General features: G+C 44.1%; 4 protein-coding genes across 4 annotated transcripts in view; 1 reads left to right on the forward strand and 3 right to left on the reverse strand.

Annotated features, from left to right (window-relative positions):
• LOC127586020 (histone H3-like) overlaps positions 1–20911 on the forward strand; it is a 208037-nt gene that overhangs the window by 4594 nt on the left and 182532 nt on the right. The window lies entirely within an intron of this gene.
• Positions 1670–2059, reverse strand: LOC127586089 (histone H2A-like). Its single transcript, XM_052043900.1, has one exon. It carries the CDS (start codon positions 2057–2059, stop codon positions 1670–1672), a length of 390 nt encoding a protein of 129 aa, XP_051899860.1.
• LOC127585787 (histone H2B-like) lies at positions 4262–4642 on the reverse strand. Its single transcript, XM_052043485.1, has one exon. It carries the CDS (start codon positions 4640–4642, stop codon positions 4262–4264), a length of 381 nt encoding a protein of 126 aa, XP_051899445.1.
• Positions 5335–6120, reverse strand: LOC127586022 (histone H1-like). Its single transcript, XM_052043793.1, has one exon. The coding sequence runs from the start codon at positions 6118–6120 to the stop codon at positions 5575–5577; it is 546 nt and encodes a 181-aa protein (XP_051899753.1). The 3' UTR covers positions 5335–5574.

Consider the following 20911-nt stretch of genomic DNA (forward strand, 5'->3'; position numbering starts at 1 on the left):
CCTATCCAATGTGCATGCCTAAATGTCTTCTAACATTGTAATAGTACCCACCTTCTATACAATTACATACAATACAATATATGGTCCCACCAAGGCTCTATGTAACCATTGGAAGACAGCTTTATTTCCTGACTCAAATGCTCTTGCACTACAGGGTAAAGGGACTGGAGGGCTTGAGTTAGAAGTATAAACTGGATAGGCTGGGACATTTTTTCCCCTGGAGTGTAGGATGCTGAGGGGTGACCTTATAAAGGTTTAAAAACCATGAGGGCCAGAGATAGGTGAATGTTCACAGTGTTTTTCCCAGGGGAGTCTAAAACTAGAGGCACAGGTGTTAGGTGAGAGGGGAAAGATTTAAAAGGAACGCTGAGGGATGTGTCTGCATGGGTTTCCTCCGACATTCCAAAGACGTACGGGTTAGGAAGTTGTGGACATGCTATGTTGGCGCCGGAAGCGTGGCGACACTTGCAGGCTGCCCCCAGAACACTCTACGCAATAGATGTATTTCACTGTGTTTCGATGTACATGTGACCAATAAAGAAATCTTATCTTAGCTTTTTTCCACACAGAGGCTGGTGAGTACATGGAACGAGCTGCCAGATGAAGTGGTAGAGGTAGGTACTATTACAATGTTTAAAAGATATTTAGACATGCACATTGGATAGGAAAGGTTCAGAGGGATATGGGCCAAATCAGGCAAACAGAATTAGCTCAGGTAGGCAACTTGGTCGGCATGGACGTATTGGGCCAAAGAGCCTGCATCTGTGCTCTATACCTCAATGATATTGGCTCTTGGAATATGATGTACTGTTGAAAATTCATAATACATCTTATTAAACATTATACTCTGCATTCAAGTTATTGCATTTCATTTTTGATCATAGCTTACTCCCCCTCCCCCTCACAAACCTTTCTTTTGTTCTAACACACAAGTGATGAAATTCAGAGTCCAGCCCACACTCCAGGCACGATGGTTAGACAGAAGACATCCCTGAATGATGGAGTCCAGATGCTCTCACCACAAAAGTCTTGTAATAGTTCACCACAAAAAGAATGCTTTACATCCATAATTCTTAACCTTAGTGCAATTATCTTATCTAAATACCAAGGTCAAAAAAAAAATCAGCAGAAGTCAGCATTGTCTTTGAAGAACTGTTCTTCAAAGCCAAATCTGAGGATATTAACTGCTTTCTCTTCAGATACTGGAGCTATAGGGTACTGCAAATACAGGATCAGCCACTCATAGGGCATGGTAGAATACAATGCAAAGTCTATAATTGCCTCCTTTTGTGCTTATTTATGGCAATAACATTGGTGTGTATACCATCCCTCAAAATTAATTTCAATCATTTAATTCCAGTTGTATCGTCCCAACCCCACAGCTCATTCCTTAACAATTTGGGTCAATGTTTAAAATTTTGAAACGCTTCAAAATTTTGGCAAATGGGAAATAAGACCTTCCATATTCTTCATTTTCTAAAATGTATCTTTTTATTTGATGCTTTGACTAAAAAAATCCTACTGCAAGTTCAAGCACAGTAGAGATTTACATCAATTTCTAGGCTTGAAGTAAAACGCACAAATATTAGAGAAGCAGAGTAAAGCTCTTTAAACATATTTGGTGGCTCTTAAAAGAGCCTTTAGTGGCTTAGTTTTTTTTAAACGCCTTTTAAGTATAAACTTTGCTGGGGTGGCCTGTTTTCTTGGGCAGCAGCACAGCCTGGATGTTGGGCAGGACGCCGCCCTGGGCGATGGTGACCCCACCCAGCAGTTTGTTGAGCTCCTCATCGTTGCGGATAGCGAGCTGCAGGTGGCGGGGGATAATCCTGGTCTTCTTGTTGTCGCGGGCCGCGTTGCCCGCCAGCTCTAGGATCTCGGCCGTCAGGTACTCGAGCACGGCCGCCAGATAGACCGGAGCACCAGCACCAACCCGCTCGGCATAGTGACCCTTCCGTAAAAGCCGGTGGATTCGACCAACTGGGAACTGCAAACCAGCCCGGGAAGACCGGGTCTTGGACTTGGCACGTCCTTTCCCTCCGGTTTTACCTCGTCCAGACATCTTCCCAACGATCTTCAACAACTTCAATGAACCTGAAAACATGGTCGCAGCTCCTTTTATATCTTGCTGAAAGATGCTGAAATGGTGCCGTTTTTCATTGGTCAATTGATAGCCCTCTGCTTTTGATTGGCCTTCTACGTTTCAAAATTTCAGCCAATGGAAATCGACATCCTACCCATCCCTTATTAGCATAAGGCATCGATCTGAGACGTTGACGCCTTTTCTTCCTCCTTGGGCGATGTGCTGAGTACTTTTTAGCAATCGTTTTGGATTTCCGATTAGATTAAGTTATTTTACGCACAATCGATTCAAACTCGTCTCTTCAATGTTAGTTACAGAAATAATGCATGGCAGCAGCAATTCACGTTCACCTCTTCGGATATATAACACGAGAAGGTAAGCAATGCACTGGGAGGTTTTGGGGGTAGCGGGACGCTAATATGATAATCAGGTGACTTTAAGAACAATAAAATAGTGAACAATAAAAGGTTTCATTTCTGTACCATCCTTCATGTACCATCACACAGAAGACAGAGTCAGAATAGAGGCTGGAAGGATATAACTAATGGAGTGCCCCAAGGATCAGATCTTGAGAATTATTACAATTTATATTAATGACTTGGAAGAGGGGACAGAGTGTAAGAGTGTGACCAGTCCAGATGAAGGGTCTCGACCCAAAGCGTCGACTGTCCGTTTCTCTCCACAGAAGCTGCCTAAACTGCTGCGTCCCTCCAGCTTGTGTGTTGCTCCAGATTCCAGCATCTGCAGTCTGATGTTCTGTAATACCGACTCAATAGATAAAGAAGTATTCATAACATATTGGAAATACAGTAGCTGAATTGCATTCAAGAAGCTCTCACTAACCACAATGTAAAAATGATCAGATTTTCTATTTTCAAGTATTGTTTACTTGGGGATCAGCACCACCGAGTTCAGGCACACCTGTCTGTCTCTGTAAATCTGAGTGGGAGATTAAGGGAGCGAAGGTAATCCAAAGAATCTTGCACCTCATTGTGTCTAGCAGATCTTTAACTGAAATTCTTTGAAGTTACAGGTAATGTCAGGGAGAGAGCTTGCCAGAAACACTGTACCCCAATATTACATGGTGACAGAATTGTTCTTGTCAGTACATTATTTCTATTGTGCAGTAACATACCTATACTCACCGTGATTGTACCTGTATGCTAGTAGTACAGGTCTCTGGAATTATGGAGTAACAGATCTCATCCCACTATGACTGTGATGGACTATAACACTGGGCTACAGTAACGGTGTGATCAGGTTTGTCATTGTACAATTCTGGCATATATAATGAGAATTGTATATTGATAATATCTTAAATATATGCACTGTGGGTTATGACCTTCTGCAGTTGGAAAATATCTCTAATTTCATGATTTTTGAAATTCAAATCTCCTTTTCACCTACACTGCTCAAAAGAGAACAATCCCTGTTTTGTCCAATCTCTCCATATAACTGAAGACCTTCATCCCTAGAAAATCCTTTATTTTCACCCTCTCCTGTGACACACAGATCTGAAGACAATTGTCTGGCTGATTTCTAATGACTCATCAAAACCTTTTTACTTTTGCACCCTATTCTCTATTAATAAAACTAAGGATTCATTATGCATTTTAAATGCCTTTGCATTTTCATTTATCATTCGAAGATTTTTTCTACATTTACACAGGCTACTTTGTTCCTGCACCCCCCCCCCTCCTTAAAACTGAACCTTTTTCATTTCCTCATTCTTTCCATCATTTCACTTCTCTGTAATGATTTCCATCCGCTTAACGTCTGGCCATTTAACAGTTTACATATGACTGTAAATCAGAGAATGATATGAAAATAATAGGGAAACGTGCGTCATTTCAAAGTCAACATTCTCAATAATCACAGAAAAAGATGAATCCCACGGATGAACAATGGTTAGCTATGAATCCTTGTAAAGGGTATAAGAAATACATTCAAGGAAAAGGTACTGGTTGGGGGAAAAATAGTGGGAAGGTTAACAGACCTTTTTATTTATCTTTTTTTATTTTCGCTATTTACGTTGGTACAAATTTTCGCAACTGAATTTGGAATTTTTATCAATTAGGCTGGTAAATCCCTTGTCAACTCATTTGCTTAAAATAGCCCTTCAAGGGTTACTGTGTGTGGCTCTTAAAAGAGCCGTTTTGTCAGTTATTTGCTTCTACTTGGTCAGCCCGAGTTGGTGTATTTTGTCACGGCTTTCGTGCCTTCAGAAACAGCGTGCTTGGCCAGTTCTCCCGGCAACATGAGGCGGACGGCGCTCTGGATTTCTCTTGCCGAGATGGTGTGACGCTTGTTATAGTGAATGAGATGGGAAGCTTCGGTTGCAATGCGCTCAAAGATATCGACAACAAATGAGTTCATGACACTCATGGCCTTGGAAGAGATCCTGGTGGCGGGGTGAACTTGAGTGAGCACTCTGTACACATAAGCTGCGTAACTGTTTTTCCGGTATTTTCTCCGCTTCTTACAAGGCGTTTTATTGACTTTAGTAAGTGATTGCTTCACTGCCTTTTTGGACACGACACCCTTCTTCGCAGCCTCCGGCATTCCCGCTACACCACTGGCCTCAATAGAACAGAACTTCCACCGCCACGCCAGTCATATCTATACACAACATTATGCTAATGAAGGATTCAGACACCAAGCGTTTCTATTGGCCAATGTCTATTTTTTAAGCCAATTGTCTTATGCAGCTTTTTTATTCTTATGGAGGCGCCCTCCAATCAGAGGGGCGAATTGTCTGGTCCGCGTCAGCAAAACAGCTGAACAATAACAGAGAACGGGGCGAGTTTTAAACAGCCCGCCCACTGAAGTGAAGGTTACTTTTGGGATTCTTATAAAAAGAATGTCATTCAAGAATGGTTTTAAACATTCACAGAACACCCAACAATCTTTTTTTATTATTTGCCTTTCATGATTTCAATTGCGAATTTACATCGTGGGCATTAATTCATAATGACCATTAGCATCTCTCGAATGTTATTTGTTCCCCTTCCCACGGATGTTGTTTAGCGACTTTTCTTTCAAATTCCCAGCATTTGTAATATTTTCCTCATCGTGTTATATATTTTAAAATGTGTAATATATACAAGGCGGCAAAATGGAAACAAGTTTGATATAAAATGTACGCTCTGGTTTTATTCTCACATTCTACTAGTTCTGTTAGGCACAGGTTTTCTGAGGTAGCTAGAATGTCGGCAACTACTCCATAAAATCAGAAGCTCGAGCAAGGCAAGGAGCATCATTTTAGGTTTATTACAGTAATCATTTTTTTTTAAAAAGTAAATTACTATCACTAATATATTGCTGAGATAACGCGGAATTAAATTCCAACCCTTATCAATGACGCGGTTACAAAGTTCGTCAAGTAAAATGTGATCAAATTTCAGTGAGAATCAACAAGGAACTCTTCGACGGAAAAAATTGAGGCCCTGACAAGAACCGTTGGTGTCGATACATTTTTTCCGTTTGCTGCACGTCTATCTCCTCCTCCGAGCCCCGACCTTCACAGTCCTGGATGTTGTGGGGAGTTTTCGTGCTTTTTTCAGTTTCAACGCCGACTTTTTAGCTATTTTACGCCCCTTGACTTTTCTATGCGTCTTTCCGGCCGCCGTTTTCCTAACCCGCGGCTTCTCACTAGCTGCCCCCTCAACCTCCTGCTGGGGCGGGGTTGCCAGGCTTCCGTCTGCACCACCCTGAGCCAGCGAGCCTTTGTTGGTGAACGACTTCACCGACTGCCCGGGCCGAGCAACCGTTTCCTCCGCGTCGTAGCCGGCCGCCGAGATGACCTTCTTGATGGCGCCCAGCTTAGGAGCCTGCCGCTCCTTGGTGGCGGCCACCGCCTCCAGGATCTGCTCGGCCACCACCGAGCCGGTCTGAGCCGGGCGGTAGGAGCTCTTCTTCTTGGTCACGGGTGGCAAGGTCATGCAGGTGGCCGAAGGCAGCGGAGGTCCGAAAACGGTGGCGGAATCAACAACAGCAGCGGGTGGCCAGTCCACCTTGGCCGCATCGAGACCCTCAGACATCGCCGCTCACAACGTCGCAACAAATGAAAGCGGAGCCGCAGCCGCCCCCTTATAGAGGCTCAAAGCGGACGCGGTGGAGGCAGCTCTCTGCGCAGGCGCACAACGTGATACTTGACAAAGCCCTGGTCTCCCCGGGTTACCCGACCCGCCTGAACCTGGCGTTGGGACTTGTTCATTTAATCCTCGCAAGTGAAGACAACCCGCCCGGCTGTTAAGTAATATCTTACTTACTTATTTGGCGGTTTTCCTGGATTAACACAGGCCAGTCCATCGCATGCTTCTCCCTTCCATCTAGTCCAACCTCACAGTTCAGACGCAAGAGCCAGCAGATGCTGGAATCTACAGCAACAAACAAGAAGCTGGAGGAACTCAGTGGGTCAGGCAGAATCTGTGGAGGGAAATGGACAGTCGACTGCCTTACTCGCAGCAGCATCACAGGCACATAGCATCAGATCAGCAGCATTCACAAGAAAAAAAACATAAACATAGATTATATATGACTTTTACAAGAAAGAACACAAATACGACAAAAAAACCAAAGTCAATTGGAGTGCAATGTGGTCAAAGTATAGTGTTGGAGGAACAACACCTCATATTCCGCCTTAGGAGTCTCCAACCTGATGCTGCCTGACCTGCTGAGTTCCTCCAGCGCTTTGTGCATCTTCACAGTGCGTTGCTTCAGGAAGGCTAGTGGTATCACCCTTGCCATTCTCTGTTCTCACTTCTGAGAGAATATACAAGAGCTTGAAATCCATTCTTAAGAAGATCTTCTTCCCCACTGCTATCAGACTCCCAATCCAGGGTCCTGATGCAGGATTTCGACCTGAAAGATCAACAATTCTTTTCCCCCCACAGATGCTGCTCGACCCACTGAGTTCCTCCAGCAGATTGTTTGTTGCTCCAGAGTCCAGAATCTACAGTCTCTTGTATATCTTGAACCATCCACCCCTTTCACACCACCTTCCCGCTGGTACTGCCACATTCTCGTACTCTAAACTCTAACTCTCTCAATTATTCTGCTCTTGTCATTGCAGTACTTTTATTTTGCACTACTTCAGTTTGCACTACAATCTTTGCACCATTCTGATGTTTTATGATTGTCACTGCATTTGTTGTAGTATTTATTATTACTCTGTGAGCTTTATGCGAACATGTTATTTCATTATACCCTGGTGTATATAACTAAGATAATCTAATCTAATTTAATATTTTGCTTGCAATTAGCATGGTTTCCTGCAGTCTTTCATGACTGAGCCAGTGAATATTATTCGAATGGTGAAATCTTAAAGATCTTGCTAACCTTGACACAATCTAGTCTTATCATCAATAGATTAAAATGAACTCCCCGTTAAACTCAAATGCTGAAATGCCTCACGGGGAAATTGATGAATATGTGAGAGAAAATAAGGGGCAGGGGTACAGGGAAAATAAGGAGAGGGTAAATGGGACTCTGCTGGGAGCCAGCATGGAGCTGATGGGCTGAGTGGCCTTTCATGCCATAATAAGCAGTTAGTAAGTAAAACACTTTTGTGGTGTTTCTATTCAAAAGCATATTTAAAAGGTGTGATTTTTACGTCCCAACATTTCCGACTGATTATGTTGAATACTTACAAAACTTAACCATAAGTGAGTCGGCTTTCTTAGATGGAAGAAGCCTGAAAGCCCTAGGTGTTGATCCCCTCTCTTAATATTCACCATCCAACTCAGAATATTTGAGTTCAATAATTTTCTACCAGCATAATTATTCATGGTGAAATCTAGATTCATAAGGAAATGCTCTGAGCAGATTTGCTTTAATTAAATAGGTGTCAGTTTAGATCAATAGCACCAGGCTCGCTTCACTGTTCAAGTACCCGAGGACGTTCAGTGCAGTATAATAGGAGTGCTACCTGGATGACTGTGCGTTCTTTAATATGAAATGTTGAAACGAGATCCTGTCTGCTTTCTCTGGTGGAGGTAGATGATCTCATGCCTCTCTTCAAAGAAGAATTGCCAAATTCTCTTGAGGCCTTGCCCATTATTAACCCTGAATCGACACTGCCTGAACAGAATATCTGTCCAATTTTCTGTGGTAGTTGGATGGAGGTAAATTGGCTTCAGGTTTAGGCATTGCAAATATGAATTACATTTATAAAATAATGCAATGGATATAACCATACTTTGGGACATTAGTAATATGAAAAGAAAATTATCAATAGAAGTTATTGAAAATAAAAAAAAATGAAGATGCTAGAAATCTGAAATAAAACCAATCATGGAAATACTCAGCAGGTCAGGCAGCATTTGTAGAGAGAGAAACAGACTTATCGTTTCATGAACTTCTGACGAAGGATCATTGACTGGAAACATTGATCTTAACCTCTGTTTCTCTCTCTAAAGATTCTGTCTGACCTGCTGAGTATTTCCAGTACTTCTGTTTTAATAACAATACAAGCTTTATTTGCACTGTAGAATAAGACCTTGACAACATTCTATGTTTTAAAAATAATATGATAAGTATATTGGAAAATTAATGTTTTCAGTTCATAATATAATCCTACAAAAATACCAATATCAGTTTGCTTCTAGGTGCTGGGAATATAGATATTGCTGAATGTACTATTTTCTGTCTGTTTTTTCCGTCAACAAAATGGTTTTAGTTGACCTAATGTCTTTTGAATGTGGAACCACTAATGCCATTATGTCTGCTGAAAGTTGGCTTGACAAAATGATAATCCCCGTCAATCACAGATGAAAATGTTTTTTTTTTGTTCTCATAATTCCCTTTTTTTGATGACATAGTGGACAATGTTAACCCAAACGCAAGTCCTGTGGAATCAGGTGAAATACCAGTTTTATACTCCACCTAATATCACTTCAATGACCTCAACCGAGAGCACAACAGCAAGCTGCACCCAATCCATCAGTTTCCTGAAGAAAAACTGTTTAACTGCTTTCAGTTAAAATTGTCCCCATTGTATAGAATTAGCGATGGATCTTGTCTGTTCTCGAGACTTATAATACGTAAATCACCTTGTAGCCATTAATCTTCTCATTCAAGAGAATAGATTTTCCCTCTCTGCTGTGATTACTATCAGAAAATGGGCAATGTGCACAACATTAGACGCCCATCCTTTTGATGGGCACTGAGTTCTGCCCTATGGACGTAGACGAGGTGGCATGTGACTGACTGCCCAATGCTCCTGTAAGGAAAAACATTTGTCACAGTCCTATTGTTTTGTGTAATGAAACTCAGGCTATAATGTAAAGGCTAATATCATATGTAAAGGCTAAAAGTGGAACATTTGTTGAATCCCTGCAGAGCTGTAGCACCTGTGCAATGACTCATAATGAATGCGTTGAGATAAACTTACCTTTCAGAGACTTTCCAGCCAGTGGTTTCCTTTGTGATGCAATCATAGCTGTTTGACTGTATAAGGGTCGAAGCAGTCCAGCAGATTGTTGGACTTTCCCTTTGACTGGGTTCATCTCTGGTGTTAAAGCAGGTTGAAACTCGGTCTAGCCATTGTTTTGGAGTTCGCTGACAGAAGGAAGTGCATGAGATATCTTTAGTTATTGACTACATGCAGTTGTTACTTTCTTTTATAAAAACTGAGATTTGATATCTCAAACCCCCAAATTAGTCTCGATGTTGTTGTTCCAGAGGTAAATGGAAACATTGATCCTGCATCACCTTCCAATGAATGTGGGAAACCTCCTTTAGTTGAGATCAAGTCAATTATTTTGCTTCTAACATCCAAATTTGAAGGTGCCTGAATGTACAAAGCTGCAGGGAGTAGTGGCCTAATACATCATGGGCACATCCCTGCCCACCATCAGTAGTATCTACAGGAGGAACTGCCTCAAGAAGGCAACATCCATCATCACCATCTGGGCCGTGCCATCTTCTCGCAGCTACCATCGGGCAGGAGGTACAGAAGCCTGAAGTCCCACACCACAAGGTTCAGGAACAGCTACTTCCCTTCAACCATTTGGTTCTTGAACCAAACAGCACAACCCTAATCACTACCTCAGTATAGCAACACTATCACCACTTTGCCCTAAAATGGACTTTACATTTTTGTTGTTGTTCTAATTGTATTCTCTTGTAAAAATTGTGCATAATTTATGTTTCTGTTGTGAATTCTGCTTAACTGATGCTATGTGCCTGTGATGCTGCTGCAAGTACGTTTTTCATTGCACCTGTGCACACATGTACTTATGTATATGGCAATAAATTTGACTTTGACATATGGTGTTCCCTAACACCTGGATTACATTTGCCTTGATGGGATGATTACAAGGTGTTTGGACAACAGAACGACTCATAGGGATGTGATGTCAGACTAGGCATCATACTGGAACAAAGTAGGGCAACCATCAAGTGCAGCAGAGATTTTGAAACTGTGCTTATAAGGTAATGTATAAGTACTATTATTTTCTGGTACATTTTTTCTCTAGAAGCATTGCATGGATCCATTCCACAGAGGTACTGTTAGTCTTTGAGTGAGTGCACTCTCGAGGTAACACTGCTCTTCCCCAGACATAACAACTTTATTCATTTTTTAACTTTTGCATGTGCACTTAATTGGTTAGCCATGTCCTGCTATACTTGATACAGATTGGCTCAGTAAGGTCCATCTGCTGCTGTACTTAAGAAACATCCAGACTTCACCAGGCTCATTAAGGGAGCTGTTCCGTAAGTGACTTCAAAAGTCTTGGTCACAATGGGGAATCTTTAAAACTTAGTATTTTGACTTTGGGAGCTGCTGCCCTCATTTTCCATCTTGCAAGTGTGTTCTTGCTATTGTAATGGATAAGTTCCTGCTGGATCTAACAGGTTAGCAAACTGCTTCTTCAAATGGGAGCTCACACAAGTGCAACTAATGTTTTTTTTTCAGATTTAGTTTTATCTTTGGCCAGTGATACAAGCAAAAAGATATGGGCTTCTTGGAGTTTTAAAATAATTTGTTAGGAGTTAGCATATTGTGAATGCTGTTTATCTGATGCTCTGTGCCGGTGATGCTGCTGCAAGTAAGTTTTTCATTGCACCTGAGCACACATGGACTTGTGCATGTTACAATAAACTTGACTTTGACTTTGACTGTGAGCAAGCACTCCTCCTTAACACTACTTACTGGAGGGAGAGAGTAGAAGTTTGTGAAGGGCTGATTCACATCACAAGCCGAACCCCATATTCAGTTCCACTACCTTCACTGGACCTGAATATTGAGCAGGGGACAAAACAGGTGAATTGTACCAAGTGGACGTATACCTTCTGCAACTCTACAGTTCCAGGAAAATGACAGAATGCTCTGTGGTCTTCAGTTCTGAATTGCTTTTGAGCCACACTGCCGTTGTGAAGATTTTAGAGTTTGTTTTTGAGATGTTGCATTTACCTTCTCCCGGCTGATTTGCTCCTGGGTCTTGGCAGGAAGTTCTAGGTTAGTCATTTGTGGTCACCTGACTGCTGTCTCCTAACCAGCAAGACCAGTGATAGGAAGTGTAGGCCTGAGCAGAGCATCACCACAACCATTGTCCGACTGGCCGTATCGATAATGACTGCCTGCCGTAATTGCTGCTGTTCTTCACATTGTAGTTTCAGGGCAACCAGCCTTCAGCTCTGCTCCCTGGAGCTAGGTCATGTAACAGCCCATTGACACAGAGCAGGTGCTCAATCCCACTAACTCAGCTGCAGTGACCTTAAACCACGTCCCACATACACCAGTAACACTGTCTATTTCAAAATATCGTCAATGTCGTGGCTATCCCTTGAGGTCAAGGATGGTGGTCTTCCTTCCGTTCATCTATTTATGAACTTTCAAGTGGCTTATGCTTTTGAGCTGGTTCTTGACTAGGAGCTTCCAGCCATCACATTGCCTGATCCTGTCACCCTCCCCCGATCACCGAAAGACTTGAGAAGTAGCCCATAGAGCGAAGACGCCTGTCTGTGTATTTGTTTAATGTGTCCTTGATGTTGCACTACATAAGGCACGCGATACTTCACAAATCAACCAACTGATTCCAATGGCATGGAAACCACGACGATTGGAGCTGATGGATTTGCTGCAGCCTTCATCCGCCTTCACAGCCGTTGAGTTGGAAATAACTTTGTCCGCCTGTTCCACCGTTGAGGTCTTGGTTGGATTGTTCTTTGTCAGGGACCTCACCATCGACCTTACCGCCATGGATGACCCTACCAGGAGCATAGCTCCAAACGGCATTGCTCTCGGGATCTCAGGACCACACAAGCTTCTCCACCATGACAAGGTGACAATCCACGGAGAAATATACTTTATTAGCACACAAATAAGATCACAAGTATGCTATCCTGAATGCTTCATGTCAACATTTTCCTGGCAAGCAGTTTTGGTGTAAGTCCTCTATCTGTGATATTGGCTCAGCTTTTCCCCTCTCCGTTAACACGCCCCAACCTGTGATTTGCAGCATGAGATGCTTTCACACCCATTAACTGTCCCATCAACAACCCATCCCCACAGCAACTCTGGCCTCAACCTATCATACACTACCCTGTCCATCCCTCACTCCACCTTTTTTGCATCTTAAAACTACCTTTTTTTCCCTGTCTTTCCCAGTTCTGATGAAACATGAATTCTGTTTTCCTCTCTCCACAGATGCTACCTGACCTGCTGAGTGTTTCCAGCATTTTCTGTTTTTGTTTCAGATTTTTGTTTTCTCGACATGTCCTGTTGTTGCTGTTAGTTAACATTAGCACATCATCCGTTATCATTTATCTACAACCCTAAAGCAAATAGTTCATGGGATTTTAGCACAGCTTTCAACTGATTAATGTGTAATGACAGGAGGGTCCTAGGCTGTGGCTTGTCCCCATAGAGACCTCACAGTGGCTGTACCCACCTTCGGTGTGTCCATTAGCACACAGTCCTGGAGCTTGGAGTATCCCAGTTTGCAGGACTTGGTCATGCACAACACCTTTAGCAGACCAGAAGGCATCCTTCACTGCATTGATGGTTTTCCAGCAGCTGTTGATGTCTGCCTCAGTGTGTGTCCCTGGCAATAGCCTGTTCAGTACAGAATCCTGTGTTACAAGGGTGTCTGGGGACACACCTCAACAATGCATCACTGCTTCTCATCCCAGTCCTTCTTGGCAAAGGTGCATTCGCTAAAGAGACTGGGAAACAGTCTCATTACCATCACAGGGCCGGTGTGTGGTGTGGTCAATACTTTCACCATAGGTGACAGAGCTGATGAAGTGTCTCACCTCCAGCCGCCGTCTCTGGTGTTGCCAAGGATGTGTCTAGCCTCTTGCTGTGCAATGTCCCATTTAGTTGGACTTTGCTGTATTACCTTTCTGAAAAAGTTCTTTCCAAAAAACACCTTTGACCACAAGTCCATCAGGCAGTGGAATATCCTGCAGACCCTGTGGGAGAAAGATACGACGGATCCTGTGAGATGGTTTCCTAAGTGTACTGTCAAAGCCACTTAGCCGTATGCCTCATTGCCGGAGCTCAGCAACAAGCACCAAGACCTCGCCTGGCTGGCAGTGAGAAAGGCCCTCCTCGTTGGATCCTTCCTGTACAATCAGAGCCCCATCTCCAGTGCACACTGCCCTTGGGACGGCTGTGATGAGGATGAGACGATTGCCCACCTCTTTGTGGACTGTGTGGTGACTTGTTGCAAGCTGCTCTCTACAGATCTACTCATTACCCTTATTATAATCATTCTACACTTTTAAATTTAAACTCTATGTCACTAGCTATCACTAATAATGTTCTTTTAAATCTTCTTACAGGGCTAGCGATCTTCTGACATCCAGAAACGATTATGAAGTGGACCAACTCCCGGATCTACCTTGTCGTAACCTTGCACCTCATTGCACTGCATTTTCTCTGTAGCTGTGACACTTTACCCTGTACTGCTATTGTTTTTACCTGTACTACATCAATTCACTCCGTACTAACTCAATGTAACTGCACTGTGTAATGAATTGACCTGTATGATTGGTATGCAAGACAAGTTTTTCACTGTACCTTGGTACAAGTGACAATAATAAACCAATACCAATATCATTTGCAAAGAAGGTCTGGAAAAGGATGCAAGGGTCCTTATATTGAGGTTCATCCTGAGCAACTGCATAACAGAGCACTCTCTGATCTACAGGCTATTCCCGGGGACACACACAGAGACAGACGTCAAGTGCCGCTGGAAGATCAGTGACTCGGTGAAGGATGCACCTGGTCTGCCCAAAACTTGTTAGTCTTCCAGTACAATGGGACACCCCTCGGGGAATGCTGCTGTCTGGCTGAGTGATACACTGAAGCTTTGTGGTGAAGGACTGCAGTCCAAGGTCCTGCTGCCACAAGACTTTGAGGGACTAAGCCCTAGGTAAAAGCCTCTCAAAACACTTGAAGTTTATATCGTCCAAAGAGGCCTCAAGTGGCAATGGTGCCTTGTGCACAGAATGTGCTAACACTACAAACGTAGAGGCCTGATAACACCATGAATGACATATTGAATGACACTATGATGATAAGGAAAATGCTGCAATGTATTTTGTATTTTTTTTATATACCTGTTTTATGAATAATGTTTAGTTTCGAAATAAAAAAAGATTCTCACCACCAGCCAAGTGAGCTCTGCTGGTTATCTAACAGTTTTGGTAATGAGGCATTCTGCTAAATGACTTTGGCAGTAAGCCTGGGGAACCAGCTCACTGGATCCACTGTGTCCTTTTCCTACAAGGTTCTGAAGACATTTTATGCAGACCACTACTTGGCTGATCTGTGATCGAAGATGTTTTTCTGGATAAAGTGCTGTACGAGGGGAAGGTGATATGGAATGATCCAACTGTGATGTTGTGAGGCAAACTGGGCAGACCCATCCCTCCAAACACCAGCGACAGGTGGAACGTAAGTATGTGGTGACACTTGACATTTGTGTAGCCGGAGCTGAGCACAGCTTGATGCAGCTACATACAAAAATATCAGAATAAGGGCCATGTTGGACACACTTTTCCCACCCTTTGGTAGAGGTTTATATATCAAACTTCTGCAATCTTGCTCCACTTTTTAAACTAGAGATGAAATGGAAAATGTCTTGGGCGATTGCCACAGTACAGCTGTGGGGTATGGTCTACACCTGTGCTGAGTACAGGGACATAGAAAGCAGCTTGCAGCCTAATTCTACAGGAAATATCTTCTCCACATTCACCTTGGCGAGACTTACAGGTTTGTAAATGTCTCAATCAAATCCTCTCTCACGTTTCTGAACTCCAGCAGGTACAAGGCCAGCTTGTTCAACCTTTCCTCATAAGACAACCTGCCTATTCAATCTATCAAACCAGTAAACCTTCATTGAACTGCTTCCAACATTTTAACATCCTTCCTTAAATAAAAAGACCAATAGGCACAGAGTACACCAGATGTGGTCTCAGCAATGCCCTACATAAGTGAAGCATAACCTCCCTACATTTGTATTCAATCCCCCAGCAATAAACAAGAATGTTCTGTTAGATTTTCTAACTACTTGCAAATGGACCTTTTGTGAATCATGCATGAGATCACCAGATCCCACTGTGTCTCAGAGCTCTCACGAGTTAAATAATTCATTATATTTCATTTCCCCTTTATTTAACTGATTTATATCCCTTTGTAGCCTCCTTATGTTTCCTTCACAACCTTACCCGCCTTGCTATCTTTGTATCATCAGTAAACATAGCAAATATATTGCTTTGGTGCCTTCATCCAAGTCATATAAAGTTGAGGGCCCAGCACTGATCCCTGCGGCACACCACTCATTACATCTTTCCAAGCAGGAAAAAAACATTTCCCCTGGTTCCTGCTTACCATCCAATCAACAACCAGACCAATCCATCACCTCCAACTTTCATGTGGCATTTTATCAAGTGCCTTCTGAAAACCCATTGGTTCCCCTTTATCCACAGCACATGTTACTTCTTCGAGGAACTTCTTCAGACTTAGTGAACCAAAGGGACCATTTCTGTGCAGTATCTCTCTATGACTCTATCTCCAATAAGCCTGGCTCAGTTTTTCTCCCTGTCTATTTGTAATTTCATCTAATATGTCTTTGGCCTTTGACTTCCTCCTGTTGGTTAGGCAGTGACTATGACAAGTAGGCAAGACTCACCAAAGATAATACATTTACAGCAATTGCACCTTCACCTCCAAGTTCTTCCTTAGATCACATACCGACCTTGCTGGGGAATGTATTGCATTGCTTTATTGTGGTTGACTGGGATTCCCTCCCTAATTCCAGGAGGTACCACAAGGACTGCAACAGATCAAGCAGGAAATTCTAGCTCCTCAGTGAAAGTGATGAGGATGGTCCACGCCCTCTCAAAGGTAGTATTCCAAGACAAACTGCATGGTTAATGGTGTCTGGAGCCATTTTTTAAAAATCCCTCCATCCTAGCTCAAAACAGTTATTTGCTCATTATCTCATTGCTGTTCGTGGGATCTTGCTCTGCGCAAATTCGCCACTGCATTTCCCACGTTAAGTGGTTACACTTTAGCTCGGATGGAATTAGGTCTCTGGGAGATCCTGAAGTTGTCAAAAATGCCTTGAAAAGGTTTATTTCCATTTTGCTTCATTCCTTTCCCAATGGGCTGCCGACTGTGTTAAAGGGGTTACTGTGCCAAGCGAACGGAGGCTGGAATCCAGGCCACCCCCGCGGCAGTACCCAGAACCTGAGCCCTTGCAGCTGGATTGATATTAACTAGACCGCATGGCTATAAATTTTCAGCAGAGCTGACGCTTTCTGCGGAGATTGACGTGGGGATAATGTTTCATCGACCCTCAGGAGGGCATCAGCCTGAACGATCGACTCTGTTGTACTCTTCACAGATCCTCCAGGCATGCCGAATAGTTCTGGCTTTGGCCATTTTATAATGCAGCACAGACGACTGAACGGATGGTTTTGCAGGTAGTAATTGACGTTGTGTTCCTAACTTAAACGACTCAACTAACTGATAAGAAATTCAAGTTTTCTTCCTTCAGAACCAAAACATTGGATAGAAGACGCAATTCAACAAAAAAAAAAAAAAGACGCAAAACAACAATATTTTAAAAGAATAAGTTAGTCAATTTTGGAATAATCTGAGGATTTTTTTCAGCAAATTGGAATGTGAATCCAGGATAAATACATTTCAAAATGCGCGAATCCATTCTTGCAATGAAAATTCTTAAAACAGGCACCAAGTCAAGCGATCCCATTGGCTTAATGGAGGGCGTTAGGTGGTCCCGTTTCCTGAATGACCTGTGTTACTGCAGCCACGTTCATGGGATGGTTTAAGAGCAATCTAACCTGGGAAACCACAGATTCTTTCTGAAACATTTACCCTGGCAACTCTACTTTGAAGGGAATGTTTAAATTCCGACAGAGCACGGAGTATTAGACGTCTTTTGTCAGGAGGAAGGATCAAAACGCCGACGTGCTCCGACGAGTTTTGCAACTGGATGGGGATTCGGGCGAATTCAGCGAAGCCCGGACTCGCAATGTCGGGGAATTCAGATGCGTTGCAGCCGATAGGACGGGACCCAGCGGGTTTGGTGAGCCGGGGTGGGCGGGTTTTGCGGGGACCCGAGGGTTTAATAGAAGTGAGAAACACAAAATCAGCAACGGGAGGGTTGGCGAAGGTGCGAGGGACTTGTTTTCTCCTCCCCGTCCGCCTCCCACATATAAAAGCGACGCCCCGGGCTCGCTGATCTCCCAGTTCCGGACACTTTTGCTGCAACGCTGGGACGGCGAGCGAGGAAGAGGGAGGCGGGAGGGAGAGCGTCTCCCGGCCCGCCCGCTATGGCTGAGAACCACAAGGCCGAGAACGTCGGCGACCTCGGGGGAGGCGGGGGGAGCGGCGGCGCGGACAAGGCGACGGCCGGCAGGAAGAAGCGGCAGCGCCGCAAGAGGGCGGAGAACCCCACGGTGACCGAACGCATCCTGTCGGTAGCGGCGGCCACCAAGCGGCGGCGCGGCGTCTCGCTGGCCGCCCTCAAGAAAGCGCTGTCGGCCAAGGGCTACGACGTGAGCCGCAACAACACCCTGGTCAACTCGACGCTGCGGCGGCTGGTGCAGAAGGGCTCGCTGGTGCAGACCAGCGGCACCGGCGCCGCCGGCTCCTTCCGCCTCAATCGCTCCAAGAGCAGCCAGGGCAGCCCGCCGGTCGCAGGAGCGGCATCGACCAGCGCCGCCGCGCTGAGGGACGAGGCGGCCAAGAAGCTCTCTGCCGCTAAACTCACCCCGACGCTCTCCGCGAACTCGGCGCGAATCAAGAGCAGCGAGTCCTCGAAACGGAAGGGGGCGGCCAAGCCGAGGAGGGGGTTGCAGGGCAACCGCGGGCTCGGCTCCCGCTCGAAGCCCCGGGCCCGTGGCCGGCTCCCTAAGACCAAATCCGCCAAGGCTAAGATACGGCGGGCCTCCTCCCGTAAGCATAAGGCGGCCCGAGGCAGGAAGGCGCCGGGCAAAGGCAGGCGGGGTCGGCCGGCGGCCAACGTGCCCAAACGGCCGGTTGGGCGCCCTCGTATCCATCCGATTGGCTACAGGATGAAAGTCGTCTCCCAGCTGAAGTGAATCGGCTGTAACCTCGTCCCAAACACAACGGCTCTTTTCAGAGCCACTAAACCACAAAAGAACTGAGCCGAGTGCCGCTGCAAAGCAAACGTGGTTCACTGGGTCAGATAAATCCTCAATGTTAAAACATGGCATTCGGGTTAAAATAAAATGAAGGCTGGAGTTCCTTTTGTAACACGAGATGGGCATATTTGAGGTCTGCAAGGTGAGCAAAGAACCAACTCCCCTTTGCAGAGAGGTCTAGTGAGGAAAGTTAATTCACTTAAGTCAATACAAAGCCCAGAGTTTAGAAAAATATTTTAGTCAATGACTTAGCGAGAGTTTGGATCTCAGTGAAAAGACTCAGACCTTCACTGCTCTTAAAATACCTGGTCAAGCTGCGGACCAACAGTGGGATTAAACTAACATCCCAAACTTTTGCCAGCATGAACTATGTGGGTCTGTGTCACTAGTTTCCCTGACGCTTTGATTCAACGATACGCAATAAACCTCAGTGCACCATATTTCCCATTCCAAAGACTTCGGGCAGCGATTCGCTGTGCTGCTTAAATTGCATTTCGAGGGAGCTATTTTTGGTGGTGCCCATCTACATTTAAAACTGGTATGACCAGTGGTGTTCCACAGGGATCTGTTCTGGGACCATTGCTCTTTGTGATTTTTATAAATGACTTGGATGAGGATGTGGAAGGGTGGGTTACTAAGTTTGTTGATGATACAAAGGTTGGTGGTGTGGATAGTGTAGAAGGTTGTGTAGATTACAACAGGCCATTGATAGAATGCAGAGCTGGGCTGAGAAGTGACAGATGGAGTTCAACCCAGATAAGTCTGAAGTGATACACTTCGGGAGATCGAATTCAAAGGCAGAATACAAGGTTAATGGCAGGACTCTTAGCAGTGTGGGGGAACAGAGAGATCTTGGGGTCCGCGTCCATAGATCCCTCAAGGTTGCCGTGTGGGTCGATAGGGTTTAGAATGAGTATGAGGTGTTGTCCTTCATTAGTCAGGGTATTGAGTTCAAGAGCCGAGAGGTGATGTTGCAGCACTATAGAACTCCAGTCAGACCACACTTGGAGTATTGTGTTCAGTTCTGGTCACCTCATTATAGAAAGGATGTGGAAGCTTTAGAGGATATTTACCAGGATGTTGCCTGGATTGGAGAATATGTCTTATGAGGATAGGTTGAGCGAGCTTGGGCTTTTTTCTTTGGAGAGGAGGAGGATGAGAGGTGACTTGATAGAGGTGTACAAGATGATAAGAGGCACAGATCGAGTGGACATTCAGAGACTTTTTCCCAGTGCGACAATGGCTAACACGAGGGAACATGATTGGAGGAAGGTATAAGAGGGATGTCCGGGGTAAGCTTTTTTCTTACAGAGAGTGGTGGGTTCATGGAATGCACTGCCTGCAGCGGCTGTGGGGGCAGATCCATTAGGGACATTTAAGAGACTCTTAGATAGACATGTGAATGATAGAATAATAGGGGGTTATGTGGGAGGGAAGGGTTAGACAGATCTTAGAGCAGGATAAAATGTCGGTACAACATTGTGGGCCAAAGGTCCTGTACTCTGCTGTGGGGTTCTATGTTCTATGAAAGTGGCGATGTAAATTTTTGATGGTAGAATCGCACTAATCTGTCAGCCACTACCTTTCCAATTGTTCCGAGGTAATTAATTTACTACAAAGCAGTTTGGACGACTTGAAGTCTGTTTATTAATAGTCTAAAAAATCAATCACAATACACAAGTGAACATCATCAGAACTGATGGATGTCAGGAAAGGCAGGCAATGTTCATTTTAATCTGGGGCATCCTCATTTCTCTTTAATGGTTCCAAAGTCCTAAACATACATTTCTATAAAGTATTTTGTGAACAGAAACACACGAGTTATGGTAAAAATCCCAGTTCAGTGTTTGGTTGCTTGTGTGATTTGGCCCACGTCTGCATTTCACTTACGAACATTGAATGTATAGACCAGTTGGATAACTGCCCTGCTTTGTTTTGGTCAGTTTTGCTGCGGGTCTTAATTAAGCTCTCCATTTACTGATTTGATTTTGATCTCTTCCCCGTGGATAGAGCCGTCTGGATACCAAAGAAAAAAAAATCAGGAACGGGGTAAAAAAAATAATTACTGAGTGATGTGAAACTTAATCCTAAAATCCTGGTATAATGTAAAGAGATAAGAATTGAAATTTTGTGAAAGATCTTTGCATTAATGAATGGATTCAAATTTGACATTTTTCTTAG

This window comes from Pristis pectinata, chromosome 34 (assembly GCF_009764475.1).
Source record: "Pristis pectinata isolate sPriPec2 chromosome 34, sPriPec2.1.pri, whole genome shotgun sequence".
NCBI classification, from domain to species: Eukaryota; Metazoa; Chordata; class Chondrichthyes; order Rhinopristiformes; family Pristidae; genus Pristis; species Pristis pectinata.

What these genes read in the sequence shown, in the direction of transcription:
- LOC127586089 (XM_052043900.1), bottom strand. Translation starts at nt 2,059, where the DNA reads ATGTCTGGACGAGGTAAAACCGGAGGGAAAGGACGTGCCAAGTCCAAG.
- LOC127585787 (XM_052043485.1), bottom strand. Translation starts at nt 4,642, where the DNA reads ATGCCGGAGGCTGCGAAGAAGGGTGTCGTGTCCAAAAAGGCAGTGAAG.
- LOC127586022 (XM_052043793.1), bottom strand. Translation starts at nt 6,120, where the DNA reads ATGTCTGAGGGTCTCGATGCGGCCAAGGTGGACTGGCCACCCGCTGCT.